Source organism: Pyrus communis, chromosome 16 (genome assembly GCF_963583255.1).
Source record: "Pyrus communis chromosome 16, drPyrComm1.1, whole genome shotgun sequence".
NCBI lineage: Eukaryota > Viridiplantae > Streptophyta > Magnoliopsida > Rosales > Rosaceae > Pyrus > Pyrus communis.
This window is the reverse complement of record NC_084818.1, coordinates 2,170,870-2,190,207: the sequence shown is the minus strand read 5'-3', so window position 1 is coordinate 2,190,207 and position 19,338 is coordinate 2,170,870. Positions and strand designations below refer to the sequence as shown.

The 19,338-nt window shown below is 40.8% G+C and overlaps 4 protein-coding genes across 4 annotated transcripts; 1 reads left to right on the top strand and 3 right to left on the bottom strand.

Moving 5' to 3' along the window:
• Nucleotides 1–1,028: 1,028 nt before the first annotated feature.
• On the top strand, nucleotides 1,029–3,375 carry LOC137721263 (sec-independent protein translocase protein TATB, chloroplastic). The gene is made up of 6 exons (XM_068460365.1): nucleotides 1,029–1,302; nucleotides 1,404–1,525; nucleotides 2,058–2,117; nucleotides 2,202–2,484; nucleotides 2,741–2,881; nucleotides 2,978–3,375. Exons 1-6 carry the CDS (start codon nucleotides 1,089–1,091, stop codon nucleotides 3,085–3,087), a joined length of 930 nt encoding a protein of 309 aa, XP_068316466.1. The 5' UTR covers nucleotides 1,029–1,088; the 3' UTR covers nucleotides 3,088–3,375.
• Nucleotides 3,376–3,465: 90 nt separating this feature from the next.
• Nucleotides 3,466–8,963, bottom strand: LOC137721261 (N6-adenosine-methyltransferase non-catalytic subunit MTB-like). The gene is made up of 7 exons (XM_068460363.1): nucleotides 8,703–8,963; nucleotides 5,772–8,479; nucleotides 5,407–5,490; nucleotides 5,168–5,272; nucleotides 4,937–5,045; nucleotides 4,219–4,370; nucleotides 3,466–3,995 (listed from the first exon to the last, which is right to left on the bottom strand). Exons 2-7 carry the CDS (start codon nucleotides 8,466–8,468, stop codon nucleotides 3,552–3,554), a joined length of 3,591 nt encoding a protein of 1,196 aa, XP_068316464.1. The 5' UTR covers nucleotides 8,469–8,479; nucleotides 8,703–8,963; the 3' UTR covers nucleotides 3,466–3,551.
• Nucleotides 8,964–10,576: 1,613 nt separating this feature from the next.
• On the bottom strand, nucleotides 10,577–12,968 carry LOC137721262 (BAHD acyltransferase DCR-like). Its single transcript, XM_068460364.1, has 2 exons — nucleotides 12,454–12,968; nucleotides 10,577–11,734 (listed from the first exon to the last, which is right to left on the bottom strand). Exons 1-2 carry the CDS (start codon nucleotides 12,880–12,882, stop codon nucleotides 10,850–10,852), a joined length of 1,314 nt encoding a protein of 437 aa, XP_068316465.1. The 5' UTR covers nucleotides 12,883–12,968; the 3' UTR covers nucleotides 10,577–10,849.
• A 4,878-nt stretch (nucleotides 12,969–17,846) lies between these two features.
• Nucleotides 17,847–19,145, bottom strand: LOC137720807 (protein SRC2-like). Its single transcript, XM_068459914.1, has one exon. It carries the CDS (start codon nucleotides 18,890–18,892, stop codon nucleotides 18,005–18,007), a length of 888 nt encoding a protein of 295 aa, XP_068316015.1. The 5' UTR covers nucleotides 18,893–19,145; the 3' UTR covers nucleotides 17,847–18,004.
• Between the last annotated feature and the right edge of the window lie 193 nt (nucleotides 19,146–19,338).

Genomic DNA, 19,338 nt, shown 5'->3' with positions numbered 1-19,338 from the left:
GAAAACAGTAAGCATATAATCATTATGAGGAGTATTCTTGGATGATAGACTAAATTATTTTTGTTCATGATCCTTGCATTGAATTGGACATAGAGTAAATTATTTAACGTTGTTGTATGTAGGTTTTTTTTTTTTTGTATGTATCTGAGTTCTCCAATTCATTTCACAATTGAATGAACTTGTAGTCAATCCATACTTTGCAAATTAGGTACACCATTTCTATAAGTATACCATCATGAAACTAAAAAAATAAAAAAGCACACAATCAATTAAAAAAAAAAAAAAATCAAATCTACCTAGGACCACCTTGGACCGCCTAGCCCGCCTAGGACCGCCTAGCTCCAGATCGATTTTTCGAAACAATTTGCTTTAAATCGCGGCGGGTTTTCACTACCTAGCGCCTAGCAAATTGTCATATGACATTTCTTAAAGTTTCATTTTAAATGACCACGTTTTTTAGAAAATTTCCATCATCGGAGTTAACCGATATGGGTACGGATATCAACATATCCATCGATATTTCAACAAATTTGTATATCATCGATACTGATATTTTAAACACTGCTTACAAATATGTTTTAGTTCGGTTGATTAAGAAATTATGTTGCTTGGATTGTAGTAGAATAAGGTGAGCCATCTTAAGAACTGACTTAACCTATAAAAAGATGTTGATGCTACGAGGCGAGGGAGTGACTTGTTTGGTCTCGCTGCGCATCACACTCGGAATTCGATCAATTTCTGGATAAATTAAAGTAGCTTAGAGTATCCGATTGTTTGAAAAATCATTCAACCCATATACCAACGTTTACTTCTGCAATCAAGGTCTTGTGTTCGAATCTTCCTTCACCCGCTGTCCCTCCCCTGTAACTGAAAAAACAGATAACATCAATAATTTGGGCCAAAGAAGAGCAAACCAACAACATTTGGGCAGTGTTAAACTGGCCCAACAAAAAGTATAGATCAAGCCCACATTTCAAGGCCCACCCAGAAATGCTGAAAACTGAAAACACATTTAATGTTTCTGGTTGGTATAATTTTGGACCGTCACCAGAGCTCATGACTCCAAAACTATCAAAAATCTCGAACTGATGGCCATGGCGTCCATCGTTGCTGCTGCTCCTACCACATTTGTGTGCTCGTCGTCATCCGCCGCCAGAGGCACAAAAGCAGCCGCCTTCCGCCGCAAAGACCCGAAATTTCAGCTCTGTTCTGTGGTTCCGCCACTGGGTCTCAGCCCTTTCTCGCCATGGACTGGATTGAAGCATCTGGGCGTCTCATTCGCACCGAAGTCTTTGAAATTAGGTAACTTTTCAGCATTTGGGTTCGTGGGTTTTTCTTGGATTTTGCAATTTGTTTGCTGTTTTGGTTAATCAGTCCAGCTCGTTTGTGATTTGGCGGTGCAGAGAGGAAGAGAAGGTGTAAGGGTATGGTGGTTTATGCATCGCTGTTTGGTGTTGGAGCTCCTGAGGCTCTGGTTATTGGAGTAGTGGCTTTGCTGGTTTTTGGTCCCAAGGGACTTGCTGAGGTGAGTGGTATGTTATATTGTAGCTGGAAGTTTAGGTCCGAAATTGTTTTGTAGAAGACACTTCTACTCATTAGTGCTTTCATCCGAAGTGCTTATGCTGGAAGCACAATAATGTTTAAAATCCAAGATTTTCCTGAAAATTCTTTCGGAAGCACTTCCCAAGTAAGCACTTGATAGGTGCTTCTCTCGGAAAACACTACAAATGCTTCCATAAACCAGAAACACTTCTAAAATTTTCTGTCATCAAAGCGCTTTTTGACCTTCCCAGAAGTAATTCCAAACGAGCTCTTAATTTCTCATGTGGATGCATGTATTCTCAGTTTAAGTAGCGGGGATAGAGGGGTGTGGAGGGCTAGGGTCTGATTGGTATAGGAACCCCTCACAGAATTGTTGTTGATCAAAACTCGTTGATTGAAGTAATGATGGGGTCGAGAGGGTAGGATGACAAGCTTTAGAAAAAGAATTGATAACCTTAGTGTTGACAGTTTAGCAGATCTTTTGGCATTCCTGAGTAACGATTATCTTCGTGCAGGTTGCTCGGACATTAGGAAAGACTTTGCGTGCTTTTCAACCCACCATTAAAGAACTTCAGGTAGGTAATATTAACTTCATTTGAAATGTATGTTTATGCCTCTTATGAGAAGGATGTCAATGTTGCATGTACGTGCATCTGCAGGAAGTTTCAAGGGATTTCAAGAGCACCCTTGAAAAGGAGATCGGTCTTGATGACATTTCTAGTTCAACAATAGATGCATTCAATGGCAAGAAAATGGATACTACTTCAACCCCTTCATCAACTACCGTGACTGAAGATTCCAAAACTACGATTGAAGATTCTAAAACCACAGATGAAGATTCCAAAACTCCAGACATTTCAAGTTTATCGTCAATAGATGCATACAATGCCAGGATAATGAGCAAGAATTCAACTTCTTCATCAACTGCCACGGCTGACCCCAGTAAGCGATTAATGTGTCAAATTGCCATTAGATCATCTGACACATTATGGAAGTTTTGTGAAAATTTATGAGGTTTAGGATATGAACCAATAATAGGAAAAATGACAAATCCAAGTAACTAGAGGAAAATACGTTTAGAGGAAAATATTCACTGTTTAGCCATTTTTTTATCGGATTCATATTTTCGCTGTATGATTCAGTGCATATAGTTTCTTGTCTCTTGATTAAATCCTGACCTGTCAATTATCTAATGCAGATGGGGTTCCGTCACCACCCAGAGCATACACCGCAGAAGAGTACTTAAAGATCACAGAGGAGCAGCTAGCAGCTGCCCAAAAGAAGGCACAGGTATCTGCTCCAGCAGAAAGTCAGGTTGAACCTCAGACTCCGTCTCAAGGTTAGTCGTCATTAAATCTCTCTTGATAACTTTGTTGAATGTATACATCTCTATCTCGCTGTTGTTAACATTGTTGTATGCTTACATTGGTAACAGATACAGCTGAAGAAACTGCTGCAAAAACGCCTTCACCCCAACCACCTCAAACTGTTGAAGAAACTGCCGCTGGAACGCCTTCACCCCAACAACCTCAAAGTGAGACATAAGAACAACTCACAGTTGATTGACGGATGCTTGCCAATTTTTCGTAACTCTCAAATTTGTCAAGTTCGAGGCATGAAGCTTGACGGAGGATGAATGGAGCTGAGAAATCCCACTTTTGTTGTTCCTTCTCAATTTTTGTTGATGGAAATAGTTTAAGTCCATAGAATTTCTGTATAATTGTGTACAACAAGGTGCCTGTAGTCTCATCTAAGAGCATGATTTTGACCTAGTACTGATGCAGAAACGCCATCTTTTTAGAAAGTGACATTTCGGTTCGTTTCGGGTTTGTACCGCGGTGTCTTCGACTTTGAAGATTATAAATTCTGAGCAATTTTATTCAAGATGAAAGGGAAACAGATGAACAATAACATAGATGGACGCATAACAATAGCGCATTTTCTTTCCATTTATACAAGAGGGAAAAAGAATTACAATACAAATAAAAAGAAATATCACTCTCGTTTCGTTACAACAAATTCATGTGCCTGTGAGACTCAAAATCTAGAAACTCACCATTTGGCTGTCCTGAGTATCCATACATATCATAAACCTTATCATCTGACGGCATACTGTTGCCGTCTCGCCCTTTAAAACCCTCCATTGGTGGAGGCCCCCAAGGAGCTGGAGTTGAGGGATTAGAACTTGAAGCTTCTTGGTTTACACCAAGACCAATTGGATTTTGCGGTGAGTTTCCGGCCGGTCTTCTGTTGGAGGAATTTGCTGGCGTAAGAGAAATGGATGATGAATTCTGCTGCTGCAATTGCTGCTGGTTTTTCATCGGTGACTTGGGCCGAAGGGTCTCTATGTCTGGAGTTGTCACCACAAGATGAGGTGCCTCTGGAGGTGGGTTTCGTCCACCCCCTCCTTGCCAAACCTTCCCGTCCTTGTCAGCAAAGTTCTTGGTATATCCCTGGACAAATCATGAAACAGATTTTCGTGTCGACAAGGGAACAAGATCGATGCAGTGTTATAATTAACCGACTTTAAACCCACTTCTGGGCATGTATGGTTATTCATATTCCAATGAATAACTCATGATTTGATAAAGAAATAATTTCTACTTTGCAACATAAAACCAAACAAAAAATAAAATAAAATAAAAACACCAAGAATTTGAGCTTAAGCTATTTTACCTCGGCATTAAAATTCGATGAGGATAGTCCTTTACCAACGGTCAGCCAGCCGGACCGAATGTTGTGGTCCTCACCAAAGAGCTCAAGCCTTCTACGGCCAAGGGCAAAATGCTCAATAATCCTGTACATATCCTCAGGCTTTTGGGTTGAACCTGCAATTCCGAAGGCATAGTTTAGCATCATAGGTTCTCATTTTCATTGCTCTAGATGCAAAATGGGATGGTGTCACAAGAACCAAGAATAATGTAATTGATAATGCCATTTCTATCCCCTCCATTCCTCATTTTGTTTAATTATACGAGGGTACGACTATTTTTTATGTGTTTACACCTAAAGAAAAATTTCGCTACAGAGATGATTGTGTCACCATTTATGCATGCCACTACCATTTTAACAAAACTCGCTTAATATCTAAAACATAACAGAAATAGCAAGAAAAGTATATTCCTCACAGGCAAAGGATCAACAGTTGCAAAGAATACCAAGTTATTTTGCTTATATTTCGTTACATGTATATAAACCAACAGCATAAAACATCTAACTCATTTTAGACACAAGGAGCAAACTCAACAGCAGACTAAGTTATTGCCACCAGCTCATTACACATCATACGACTTGATCACAGAAACATTGAGATAAACACCCACACTATTCTTCAGCTTTAAACCATGATTCACAGATAGTAATAAAACTCAGCTTTCTTGATGTGGTTACTAACCGTACGGGGGTTCCTCGGCTATTATCACATCTGTATCAATGTTGGCGTGAATTATGTGGCCATCAGTGCTGCGACGAACGGTGCCTTTTATTCCCATTAAGCAATGTTCCTTCATTGTATTGGCAACAGAACAAACTATTTAAAAAGCAATTAACGTACCACAAAGCATTTTCAACAAGGGGGGAGGGCAGTTAATAAGATGAAGGTGTACACAAGAAAAATTACACCAACCTTTGAGTGCTGAAACAAAGTATGAGCATCGTGGCGCAAACCAGGAGTTGCATTAGTTTTGTTTGTCTTCACCCAACATATATCTTCACACCTACGAAATCCCCACTGCAGGACCACATTGATTAGATGTAGATAATCACAATTTGTTTACACAAACATATTATCCAACATCATATTACAGGAATAAAGGCAACCACACGTTGTGTTTAGAATCGAATCAAAAATTCTGGATTAAATACCTTTTTTAGACATTGACGACCCTGCTCAAGACCCATGCCATCACCCACCCAAAGAAAAATGAAAGAAGGTGTGTCTGCTATTGCCTGAGAGAACAAAAGACAAAAGTTCAACTATTGAGCAATTAAACCTGTATGGCATATGAATTAGTCTAAGTGTCTAATATAGTAAAGTACATATAAATGTATGTGCAGCTTAAAGAATATTAAAATGCTAATATTTAATCATATGAAGCACCTGTTGATAACTGATTTATGATTTACCACTATGAAGTTAAAATTAAGCAGCAAGTTTGCCATAAGCTCGTAGGGATGCCTATTTCTAGTCTTTTGTCAGGGAAAAAAAATGTGATTTGCAGATATACTACCTCAATCTTAAGATTCATTATTTCTTCAAACGTCCAATACTCTGTGTGGTCAGCAACACCAGGAGCACGATGAACGTATTCCTCCCAAGGTGGATCCACGAGAATGACATCAAACTTGGTTCCAAAGAACTCTGGGGATAGCTCAAACTCTTTCAGGTCGCACTTGTAATACATGGGATGTGAAGCAGAATTAGCCACAATCTCATCCTTTTTCTGTATAAGCTCCCTCAGCTTGGGGTAATCCTCCACAACATTTGTAAGCTCCAGCTCCCTGATGAAATTCTGGGGTCGCATACCAGTATCGACAAAATTTTGCGAGTAATCATTCTGCTCTCCTCTGGAAGGAGCTTTACCAGGAGGTCCACTACTTTTATGAGGAACCCAACCACCTTGATTTTTATCAGCCGGAGTTCCTCGTCCCATTGGTCCTGCAGAATTAAAACCAGGGCCAGATATGTTTGGAGGAACTCCTCTTCCATGGCCAGATTGGTTAAAAAACATGGCAGGGTTTGTCGGAGTACTCATATTAGGAGGAAATCTTGGGCCTGATAATCCAGGAGGGACCGAGGAGAGACCAGGTGGGACACCTAACATATTCATGTCAACTCCCCGAGCCCCAGGCCACACAGGAGGAGAAAATGGTGGAATGAAGACGCCAGGGGACATTGGTGGACCTGGAGCAGGTGACATGCTAGGTGTAAGTGGCTGCAAGGGTCCAGGTGGTGGCATTCCAAGAGGGCCAAACGGCGATCCCATTATTGGAAGTGGGATTCCTACCGGTTGGCTATCTCTTCCAGTAAGCCTACCCCTTCCTCCTCTACCTACTCTACCCCCTTTCATCCCTTGTGAAGCATTTCTATTGAAGGAACCTGGCTCTGCATTTCCATATGGAGGCTGTAAGCCACCACCAGAACTTTGGCCACCAGCACCACGCCCAGGCATAGAACCTTTCTGTCCTTGACCTTTGCCTCCATAGGCATCAGAGTCCTCCCTCCATGAATTCTGATCTCGCAGGGAGTTAATATCATCTGAATATCTTTCCTTTGAATCTTCTCTAGCTGGTCCAGATCCATACATATCACTCCTCCTTGTCCTGTCATCCTGCAGATATGCCCACTCTTCATCACTTGGTGCTGATCTCCCATCAGAATGCTGACCAGCTTCGGTCCTCCTAGCAAAGTTGGATGCTGAGTCTCCTCTTCCGTAATCTATAGGCTTAGTTTGGATCTCAATCACATCGTAATTTTCATTTGAAATTCCAAAATTTGATGAGGTCTTCACAGCTTCACCACGGCTTCCATCTTTCCTATTACCAGACCGACCGTGAGGCCTTTCATTGTCAGTCCTCTCACGACCATGCCGTGGCAGCTCCCACTCTCTACCATGATCATAATTCATGTCCCCATTTTTGGAGTCTTTTTCACTACTACTGGGTTGCCTTCTTTTCCAGTTCTCTTTGGAACCTTCTCGGTCCCTACTCTTGTCAGTCCAGCTTTCATCTCTCCCTTTTGATCGATCATCTCTATAACCATCTTTATCCAGTTCCTTCCGCTTAAGATTAAAACTCCTGTCATTATCCATCTCACAGTATTCTGAATCCTGATAACGCCTCCCACTCCGCTCAGGTGTCCTCGTCCTGGTGGTACTTCCTACTTCTCTAGAACCCTTGTCTTTCGTCCCCACATTTGCTTCATCTGCATTCAAAGACCGCTCCTTGCTTTCAGCAACATCCCGACCAGTTGGAGTTCTCTGCTGTCTATGCTTTTCAGTTTTCTCCCTGCCTGATCTATCTTCACGAGTGACAGGACCATCCCTGTTGTCTTCTTCCAGTGTTTCTGGCCTGGTTTTGCTCTTACTCTTTTCCACATCAGGTTTTCTCTCTTCCCTGTTAGATTTGGTAGCTCTATCACTGTTTGAATCCACACCCCGGATTCTACTCTCGCTGGGTTCATTTCTCGCAGAGACACTCTTCTCTTTAGAACTCTCATACTTAGGATCAGAAGGCTTACTGCTTCTTGAATCGGATTTTTCATAATGACTTTCTTCTGCCTTTCTCCCACCTTCTGAATCATCCCATCTTCTTCTCGAGGTCTTCACCTGTTCAGAAGAACCATGTGTCCTCTCGCGGCTGCTCTCCTTACTCTCCGAATGCCTGGAATCTCTACCAAGTGTCTTTTCAAGCTCTCCGTCATGGGGTCTTTCCTCTTTACTCTTACTTTTACTCTGAGAATCCTCATGCTGTGTAAGCTTTGAGCTCATTTTCCTTCTCTCACTTTCTTCAGCTCGAACTGACCCTCTACCTCCCAACTTATCTCCACCATCTTGCCTGTTCTCTAATTCCCCGTCCTGATACCAACTGCTCAACTTTTCCAAACTGCTCTCTTCTTGTTTTTTCTTCATCTGCTTAGAACGTGACTCTTTTCTTGAGTCATAATCGTCTTCATCACTATCTGCAACGCTAGAGCCACCTGATCTCTTTCGGCTCTCACTTCTGTCCCCATAACTTCTCCTTCTTCCACTGCTCTCTATTCCTCCCGTGTCTTCTCCATTACCGGACTTTCTTGATCGGCTTGACCTGTGCTTCCTCTTATCACTGCCCTCCCATTCTTCATCGTCTCCAGCCCTATCACGCCTCAAATCTGAGCTATCCTCCACCTCTCGTTTCACATGACTCCGACTACGTTCAGGAGAATCCATCAAAACACACTCTAAGAACCAAAAACACAAGTCAATAGCTTATAATTCCAAGTGTTTAGCACAATCCCAACAACACAATCAAAATAAAACTGGAAGTTCGTCCACCTAAAACCCTAAATTCTCAGGGGTTTGACGCTCACATTGTAATCCAATCACACAAATCACCAAACATCAAATACAGTAGAAACTAGGGTTTCCGAATCTCAAATTTCGTAGAATCTGAATCGGACTTACCCGAGAAAGAATCCGCCGTCCGTTAAACCTCGAAGCCGGCCGCAAATTCGCAAGTCCCCTTGGACGTATGAATATATTACTGCGACGCCCTCAAACTTTGGAGGGAGGAAGACAATAATATGTTGGCGGGTGGGTGAAGTGAGAGTGGGCGATGGGAAGAGAGAGAGAAAGCAGAGGGAGGGAGAGAGAATTTTTCCGTAAAGCGCCCTAAACTCCGGTTCGAGCGCTACTCTAACCCAACCAGTCGCCTACTGTCAAAGGAATCCGAATCCTGAGAATTCAGAGATATTTCATCGTGTATCATGTGATCATAAATTATTTTAAATATTTTTATTTAAAATTAAACACAATCAGTACCTGATAAAAACTGATTATATGATGTACAATAAACAAATATGATTTACGGATTCCCATAATTCTCACCAAAAGGATCCGAAGAGGATTCTGTTGGCTGTCAAAGATATACGGCTCAATTATGTATCATCGTCATATAATCATAATATAAGCGGTTGGATATTTGAATAAAATTTTAATTATTTATATTTTGATATGCTCAACTGTATTTTCGATAAAAAAAACTGAAAGGATAAAGTGATTACTAGTTTGGAGTTGTTGTGATGTGAAAAAAAAAATGATGTTTTCATAAGCAAGGTAGAGCTGCTTTTGATTTCTAATTTTGACCAAAAAAAAAAAAAAACACTTTTGTTTCATTTATCAAACACAATTTTAATCTCAACTTTTAAAATAATTTCAGTAATACCAAACCAACCTTGAAAATTCGTTTGTTAATTGGCAGATAAATATAAAACTTAGGTGCATCCTAACAATTCACTTTATTTGATCAGTAAAATTCACTATATTTACTGCTATGCAGAAAGGAATAAATTAAATATAATGTATTGTAGAAGTTATAATTTTTTTTTTTTACTTTTTCCTATTTAATTTAAGCCACCAAAAAACAGTAGTTTGTATGGGAACAATTAATTTTGACATAAACAAATTGAACCGATTTGGTTTGAGTCTGAAACTAAACAAGTGTAATTTTAAAATACTTACAGAACTAAACTATAATTTGGTTTTTCTTAGTAAAGTGATTAGTTATTTCAATCATTTTATCTTTTATTTTGCCTACCGATTATGAGCTTGTTTGAATGTACTTTTAAAATGACTGAAAGTGCTTTTAGAGAAAATATTTTTGGGTTTCAAAAGCACTTAAATTGATTTCTACAAGAAGCACCGGTTATGTGCTTCTTCGATAAAACACTTTAAGTAATTTTTTCGTAATTTAATTACATATTTATTAATGATTGGTTCCAAAAATATTTACTAATGATTTAGTTGAATTATGGCACTTTTTGTGAGAGAGAGAGAGAAGAAAATAGTATACAAATTGATAAATGATGGGACGATGCGGAAGCCGTCTGATCGCTTTTAGTGAGATCTTGCGGCCGGGGGACTAAACAAACTCATTACCCCGATTTGAATGCCCAAAACACATTTGAAAGATCCTCTTCCTTGGTGAACAAAAAAATCTCGTCGGCGAAAACCCACTAAGAGTTTCAATCAACCCCTTTTACGAAAGCAACAAAAAGTGTAACATGTAGAATGATAAGACAGAGGAGACCATATCTGAATTTGAAATATCGGCGTTCAATTGATATGCGTCTCCTCGTGAGACAACGAGTTCTTTATTCCGTTAAAAATAAAATAAAAGATATGAAAAAATAAAATAAAGTAATATGACATGTTCAGTCACAAAACGCACGATATTATAACAAGAGATCGGACGGCTCTCCACATAATTCTTATTTTTACTTATTTTTTTGGGTAAAATGGGATCCTCCTCTTAAAGAGAATGTGACATTAGATTTAAATTAGAATTGGAATAGTAAACTTTTTATAATTAAAATTTAATATCCAAGCGAAAAATAAAATAAAAAAGAGCATTAAGTGAACAGACCAGCAAATAGCTCACTCTCCCATACAAATCTAAATAAAAATCGGTCCGAATGTGAGTCCCGTAATTATAAAAAGCCTGCCTCAACTAAACCCACACACGAACCAATTAATTAATCTTAATCCCATAGTTACCACTACTAATTAAACTGCCTTCAAATTATCTTAACCCAAATCCCAAGCTTAATTAACTAATTGTCAATGACCAGAAAGCCCTTGTCCTGTTCGAGCTTCTCCATCGTCGGAGCCTCCAAGCTAATCTCCACATCGATGCTCCTCCCGCCGCTCTTCCCCTGGTACAAATACACCATCCCGTCGAACCGGTTGTTCGACCCGCTTCTCACCCCCTCGGGTTTTCCCCACCCGAAATCCACCTCATAGACCTGGAACCTCGGCGAGCTCCCCACCGCCACGCAGTTCACTCCCGCGTCCTTGAACTCGAAAATCTTCGGCGAGCTCTCCCAGTCGGTGTTCCTCTGATCGATCACTTTCGCGTTGTGCCCCTCGATCGCCTTCTGGATGATCGATGCGCCGAACTCCGGCGGGTTTGCCGACAGCAGTCCGGCGGCCGTGACGGTGAACACGGCCTGGATTAGGTTCCCGAAGTAGGCGTCGGGCACGGGCGGGTCGACCCGTTTGCGGCAGTCGGCGAAGACGGTGAACACCGTGTAGTCTTCGGGTTTTAGTTGGCGGGCTTGGGTGACGTGGCGCCAAATGTGGACGGAGAGGGACTGGAATGTGGAGAAAGGTTTTGAGCCGTCGGATGGCGGGTTTGCGTTGACCGTTGACTTGATCTTGTCGATCGCTGCTTCAGAGAATTTGAAGACTCTCTCTCTCAGGTTGGGCTCCGTTTTACCGTTGGCGGGGACCTCGCCGTTTGATGCCGGCGGGGAGAGATCGAGCATCACGCGCGTGTTTCGGGCCTGGGTCCGGTCCAGGAATGGTTGGGTCGAAATGGATTTGGATCCGTTGCAGATCTCGGCCCATGAGCTCATGAAGTGCCACGTGGACGTCCCGTCTAGTATTGCATGGTTGAAGGCGCACCCCATTGCCAGTCCATCTTTCAGCTTGGTTAACTGCCAAATCAATGATAGAAAAGGTTAATCATGGTAAATAGTAAATGAAGCGTTTTGTTTTTTTTTGAAAAAGTACTTTTAAATGCTTCTTGCAAAAATAACTTCTAAACCAACCTTAAAACATCGCATTCTAAACCTAACGGTGGCGTGAAACACTAGCCATTTGGATGAGAAAGCATTTATTTAGGTCCCCAAAGAAATCAGAAATTAAATAGAGGCCAACTACCTAAATAAATACATTTCATGTCACATAAAATAGCATGTAATTAAAAGTTTCAAATTATTATGGTATTTTTTTCAAGAAAAAACCCTTCAACTCCACCCACCCCACTTTCAAATTGATTGATTTTTCAGTTTGTCCACTTTCAAATTGATTGATTTTTCAATTTGTCTGGTATATAGTACAAAACATTACATGTTATTATATAGTTGGAGAATTTTATTTTATTTTTTTTCAAATATTTATTCAATTGTCTAATGACTTGTGATGCCCTACCATATATTCTAGGCCGAAAAATCTCTCTAAATTGACATCACATAGTATTTTTTGGGTCCCCTCTTTAATAACTTCATCAAGCCAAGTTGTTGGATTTTTTTTCCCTAAAGATTAATTAGATACTGAGATTAACAACAACAGTAATGCATTATTTAACAAGATATTTGGACCGCTGACCACATTTAAGCAAGATTACGTAGCTTAATTAGCATTGATTAATTACCTGGACTGCTAGCAAAGGCCTGTGAACGCCCTCCAAGTTCAAGACCGCGTTGTAGGGGATGAAGTCCTTCAAAGCGCTGGTGCCTTCCTCAACTGCCAGATCAGCTATGCTGATCTCCTCCGCCGCCGCCTCGGCCACCTCCACACCCTCCATCTCATCACCATACTCAACCCTAAACACTCCCTCCTCGTCCTTCCCGAGCTTCCCGGCTAGCTGGTAAAACTCCACCAGAACCACCTCCAAACCCTCCTTCAGTTTCTTCACCATTTCCTCGAACACACCCCCCTTGTAAAAAAGGAGCTTTTGGTTGTAGTAAAATGCCAGGTAGGGTAGGTCAAATGTGACCAGCCGACATTGTTGGTTGCCTATCTTCTTGTTGGGCTTCACATGGGTTTTTCCGGTGACTTTCACCTTAGAAATCTCTGCCATTGTTGGTGGTGATGGAGAGGAGCGGAATCTAACAAGGGAGGAGGAGGGCGCGGAGGGTTTGAAGATAGAAGTGTGTGTCGGTGGATAAATGGGATTTAGGAGATCGATACTTATAAACTAGTTGCTTGGTGTAGTTGGGGTGCAATTATGGAACTTACGGTAGTTAGAGATTTGTGATTAAGACCATGATGTCAAATTTTAAATATAAAATTTAAATTCAAAGGTTTATATGGTAATTTGATATTTTTTTAAATTTTAGTCTCGATATATCAAATTGAACAATTATTTTATTACATTATTTTATTTTATATTTATATTTTACAAATATAAATAACTTCTACAATTTCAGCAAAAAATATAAATAAATAATGAATGTGTTCGTTTGAAAGCCTCACAATCTCCGAACAAGCAGCTGCCCGCCGTCCCTTCCCAAAAGCCTCGCCGAGTGACGGAGATGTCGAACTGCTCTTTGTTGGAAAAGTAAAATCCACTTCGTCTCCAGGCCTAAGCCTCCGAACTTTACACGTTGATAAACCTGAAACTTCACCGCTGCCCACAAACCACCACTGGCTCGCAGCCGAGCTCTCGCACCGTGCAACCGCGACTTCTTCAACCACGTCGTCCCCTGAATAACTGGGGCAACTACTCCCATTTCCTTCGGTACCCAAAGTGCAATTACTCTTCTGACCCCCAATTTGCTTCAAATTTACGACCTCGGAGCTCAAAATTTGGGGATTCTTCCAAAAAGCCGGTCCTTCAATTTGAAACTGTGCGTGTCGAAGATTATGTTGATTGGGGCGGTGACGTCGTTGTTGGCCATGTGGATGGCTCTAATAATGTCCACATCGGAGTATCCCGAGTCGAGGACTGTGGGGACTCTGCAAATGGTTAGAGACGACTGGTTTGGATACTATTCTATGTCATGCCACGTCAGATTTGGTTCCTTAAGCTCTCGGTCTGTGGATTCCCGCATAGACTGTCCACTGGGCCTCGCTCGAGCCCAATCACCCACATGGACTGGAGCAAGGGAGGGAGGCTATTGGGTTGCCTGTCCACCAGGCTATAGCATCTGATGGAGTTGCTCTAAGGAGTCCCACTTTTAAAAAAGTCTCGTAACCATTTCTCTAAAAATATTTATGAAAAATGACTCCTCGCGTACCCTTTTCGGCTCTTTATTGCTACCTTAGACCAACCTATACGCAAAAAAAAAGTATTGTTGGGGATTGTTAAGATCCAACAAGAACAAGTGTGACTATTAATTTGAACACCTTCATTAGAGCCCTAATTAGTGAACCCTATTTTTTGTAGTTGTGTGATTAAGTATTAATGAATTGTACAAATTAACCAAGTTATTAACTACGTTGGGGTGGATAGTGAATTTTTTTAGAACATACCTCGCACGGGGTTTTACTTCCTGTATAATGAAAGTAAGGAGTGAGATAGGCACGCAGTGAACATATACCTAGTGCGGCAACGTCATGCAAGTTTCTATGGTAAGCAAATGGAAACTTACCTGAGATCGGATTACACTTTTGTTAAATTTATCTCATTCATTACGTAATTTTTAGAAAATTCAAAGAAATCATATGAATGACCCAATAATATTACCACACTGTGAATTATAATTAATTAGATTAATACATATTTCAGAAGTAATCCCAAATCCCAATGAAATTTAGTAAGATGATTTATATTTTTCTTTTTCTGGAAAATTACTGCAATAAGATAATGATCTCCACTTATGCAATTGGTTCACTTCGCACTCGGAATTCAGGTCGACGAAGACATGCGCTGGAAATATTGGTGTTGGTTGGCATTCAATGACCGCCAGTTCAGCCCTGGTAATCATGTTTCAAGAGGACCATACGGGAAATGCGACGGGGATCTGAAAGTAAGACTTTATGACTCTCTCTAATATCTCACTCTTTAACGTCAATTTTCGTACCAATATAATAAAATATTGTACTAAAACATGAGGTGACAGAGAGTCTACGTAGAGCCACTTTTGAGAGAGTTCTCTTAACATTGCTCAGACCGTAAACGTACCATACTTAATGAAAAAAAGGTCATGTTAGAACCAATATTTTTTAGGGGTTTTTTGAAATAGGTCCAAAGTAACTAAAAATTGGACCTATTTCAAAAGTTAAAAGTCACTAAAAATTGGACCTATTTCAAAAGTTAAAAGTCACTAAAAATTTGACCTATTTCAAAAGGTAATCTATAAAATTGGATCTATTTCAAATTTTCCCTATTTTTTTTTATGACTCGGGATCCACTGCGAAGCCACTGACACACTCACATGGTAAAATTTTAAGTTTAATCGGAGGATATATCTTTCATTGCGTAATTACACGTTAAGTGATGGAAACCACCGAAAGTATGGGTTACACTCCCAAATATATGACAGAATCTCTCTACTCCACACGGACTATATTTTGATGCCTGTATTTATTGGCTTCCAATAGTCTTCAAACTTGAAAGTGACTACATGACACCCAAGTCAAGAATATACTTTTCATTGTGTGGAAAATATGCTCGGGTACATAAAATTTCACAATAGCATGACGACTATTATGCTTAACTCAACGAAAATGGTTGAGCCGACTCGAAGTTTTTTCGAGTTGGAGCTTGGCTCGAGTCTTGTCACCATAAAAGTAGGAGTGTGCTATCCATACATCCTATTTTACTTCTTATTTGCTTTGATAATTTTTATCTATTGATCTTTTTCAATTCATCCGATTCGACGGTTGAAAATTAAAAATACGTGTGAGAAGTAAAATAGGATTTGTGGATATCACATCACTAAAAGTAAGAGGTTGATTGGGTGATCGAGGAGCAATGTAAGATCCGAGTAATCATGGGTTGATCCGTATCCAATAGATGCTCCGCGAAGAGCCGATAGGGTGAGAGCCGAGCTGCGGTAGTCGACTCCATCGGCTTGCACGTTGACTTGGTGGATTCATTATTGGATAACGCGACGACACGTGTCCAAAAGAGGTGGGATTCGGTCCGGACGACATTAACGTATTCTTCTGTTACATCCATTCCCATTGAAGTAGTTGATGCCATAGGCCTAGATTCTCAATCAAAATAGTGAACCAAAATTGTTATAGGAACTTCGAAATGATTAATTATTTGTGTTTGATGTGCTAATAACAATTCCCGAAAGATTATCGGTACATGGATGCATGTACTCATTCTTTTCCCCGTTTTACCTCTTTAAAATGTGGATCTGAATGATGTAATAAGCTTGTGACTCAGGTGATTAAGAACGTTTATCTATGCACTCAGAGTCATATTTTCGAATATACCTTCCCGATATTTGCTTGTACGAAATGCTGCAAACAACGCTAGCAAATTACACGAAGGAAAGGGAAGTGAGAAAGGAGAGGGATTTTATATAGCCCAACACAATTTTCGTTTTGGTTATTGCTTGTAAGAAACATAGGCGAGGTGATAAGGGTGTATAGACTTTCAATCCGGGCCTTGTAGTGCACGTGAAGGCTCATAAGAATTGTTTGGAAGCTTAGCAACAACAATAAATTGTGTACAATTTTATTCTAATTCTTGCACTTACAACAATTAGTGTCCTCCTTCCAATCTTCACTCAAATTATTTGGCATGTACGTAATTTTTTTTGTTTTTATTCTATCAATTGAGACAAAAATACATACTTGAGACTACCGGTGGACTCGGAAAACTGAAAACCGAAAAAAAGGGATTGAATCGAATTGAAACCAAAAAAATCGAACGGGAAATAAAGGAACCTAAACGAAAACTATTGGTCCGATTTCAATTTTGGTGGTTCAAAATGGAACATAAATGAATCAATTTGAACTGAATGAATATAAATTAATATTTTATGTATTTATTTATGTAGGGGGTTCATTTTCCAACCTAGATTCCAATTCAACTATGAGCCTCATTTCAATTCAAGGATAAGGAAACCTAACTTAAAGCCCAAACACGTTGAAAGCCTTATTCCCTATATTTTTTTCTTCATTTTCTCTTCTATTTCTAGGCTAAAAAGAAAAAGAAATTTTTGAAAAAATAAATGAACCGAACCAAAAAAATCAAACCTATTGAAGTACAAATTGCGAATTGAACCAAACCGAATAATAATATTTTCAATTTGATTTTCGATTTTGACGAAAAACCAAACTAAATAAATTATTCGCATATATTATTTTTGTTTTAAAAAGGAAAATTTCTTTGTTAAAAAAAAGAAAAAGAAGTAAAATTCCATATTGTATAAAAAGAGGAAAAAAAAAAAAGGAATATTCCATACCTGCATCCATCGCCCTATATATGCCTAGATGCCAATCTGATGCCCTATTTTAGCGTGTTAAGTCCGCGTCGGGTTATCTCTATTGTGACAAGAAAACATATCTTGTTTTCTAATACAAGCCAACTCTAAATAAACTGTAACATATTCTAAAAAATGTATCAGCGATGTGATTAATAACTTTTACATTGGTAACAACAAAGTAAAAAACTTGAATTCATCGACATACGAAACGAGTCCCACTCCATTAGAACCCAATCAGACGTTACATCGGCCTTTTTTTTAAAAAAGTTGGGAACACAATTCTTTACACCAAATATCATGATACAAATTGATTGAAATTTTTTTTCCCAAATAATTGTATTATTACATTTGATATATCGATTAATATTCTCGATACACTAAAAATCTCTCATTTGCCAGAATAGTTAATGATGGACTAACCTATTGATTTGATTCGTCTCTTTTTGGTTGTGCTGCATATATGCACAACGCACCCATATGATCCTGATGCTCCGACTTATTCTGTGATCCAATCACACGTTTCTCACACGCATGTTAAAAAAAGGCACAATTATCCTGACGCACTCGGCTTACCTTGTCACGCACATTTTGTCGATAACGTACGCATTTTCGACTTGGACAGCCTTTATGTCTCATTCGATTTAGATAATTTCAATTTAAACCACATATTATTTCCATTCCATTTTTCTCGATGCAAACAAAAAAAAAAAAAAAAAAAACATGCAATTAATTAAAAAGCATGGCCCTGCATGCAAGCCACGCCTAAACTATCAAGTCTAAAAGAGACTCTCGAAACATCGGAAAACAAACAACCTAGAAGTCATCGCCGTCGCCGTCGTCGCCGTCGTACACATCATCCTCCACTTTCTCAGCCACGTCATCCGCAATTTTGTCCTCCACGTAATCAAACCCCTCCGCCAATGCCACCCCAGCCACCGCCCCAGCCACCGCGCCTACCGCCAGTCCCGTCCCCATCCCCCCAAACTTGCTCTTCTTCTCCTCCTGTCCGTACGCCCCCTGTCCGTAGCCCTGCCCCGGCCGTCCGTAACTCCCTTGTCCCATCTGACCGTAGGGAGCGGGCTGACCGTACGGCGGCGCGGGAGCAGCACTGTATTGGTTATACGGGTACCCAGAAGGCGGAGGAGCCGCGTAGTAAGGATTTTGCGGCGGCGGAGGTGCAGGTACGCCGTACGGTGCCCCATAAGCCGTTGGCGGAGCGGTATAGTCCCGAGAGCCAGCTGGCGGCGGGACACCATAAGGAGGAGCGTTGTACGGTTCCGGCGCACGATAGCGCGGCTCCCTGATCGTAACCTTAACGTCAACCTTCCCCTGGGGCCTACCGGATGGTCGCTTGAGCTGGAGTGTGCGGCTGGTGGGCTCGTCGAAGCCCACGTCATCGATGACATCCCGGAGCTTGAGCCGGGCCGACCCAATCAAGGGCTTGGTATCCGGGTCGGATCCGGCGTGCACGATGTCGATGTGGAGAGTGGTGTCGCCGTCAACGGGGCCCGGTAAGTGGATGGTGAGGGTCTCGTCCCAGTAGGGTGACGTGTCGCCCTCCTCATCGACGCGAGTGGAGCTTTTGTTATTGGGGTCCACCCAAACGACGGCGTAGGGCTTCAAGGCGCCGTTTCGCCAGTTGACGTTCTTCAGGTCGCGGGCGGAGGTGAGCTTCAGTTGGACTTCGTGTCCGGACGCCATTGATCGGAGATAAGAGTTTTTTCGGAATGTTTTGCGGGTTGCGTATCGGAATGGACGGTCGTATTTATAGGCCGACAAGGGGAGAATATTTCAGATGCGAAAGTACCATTCTGCCCTTGTGAATTGCTATTACCGTTTATAGTGGGAGGGTATATTAGTAAACGAAAAAATGAGGGCAGGTTGAAGTAATTATCCGGGGAAGAATTTAATACACTAGATTTGACCGTGATCGTAATAGAAGGAATTGGATCCTCTCCGAGGCAACGTCTCGGGATCCTACTGACCGGACATCATGGATCGTTGGATTTTGATTCAACATCTACAATTCTTATAACTTTAGATGGACCACCTGTTTGTAGCCGTTGGATCAAAATCCAACAGCCTATGTTGTCCTGTCAGTAGGATCCCGAGGCATTACCTCGGAGAGGATCCAATTCCGTAATAGA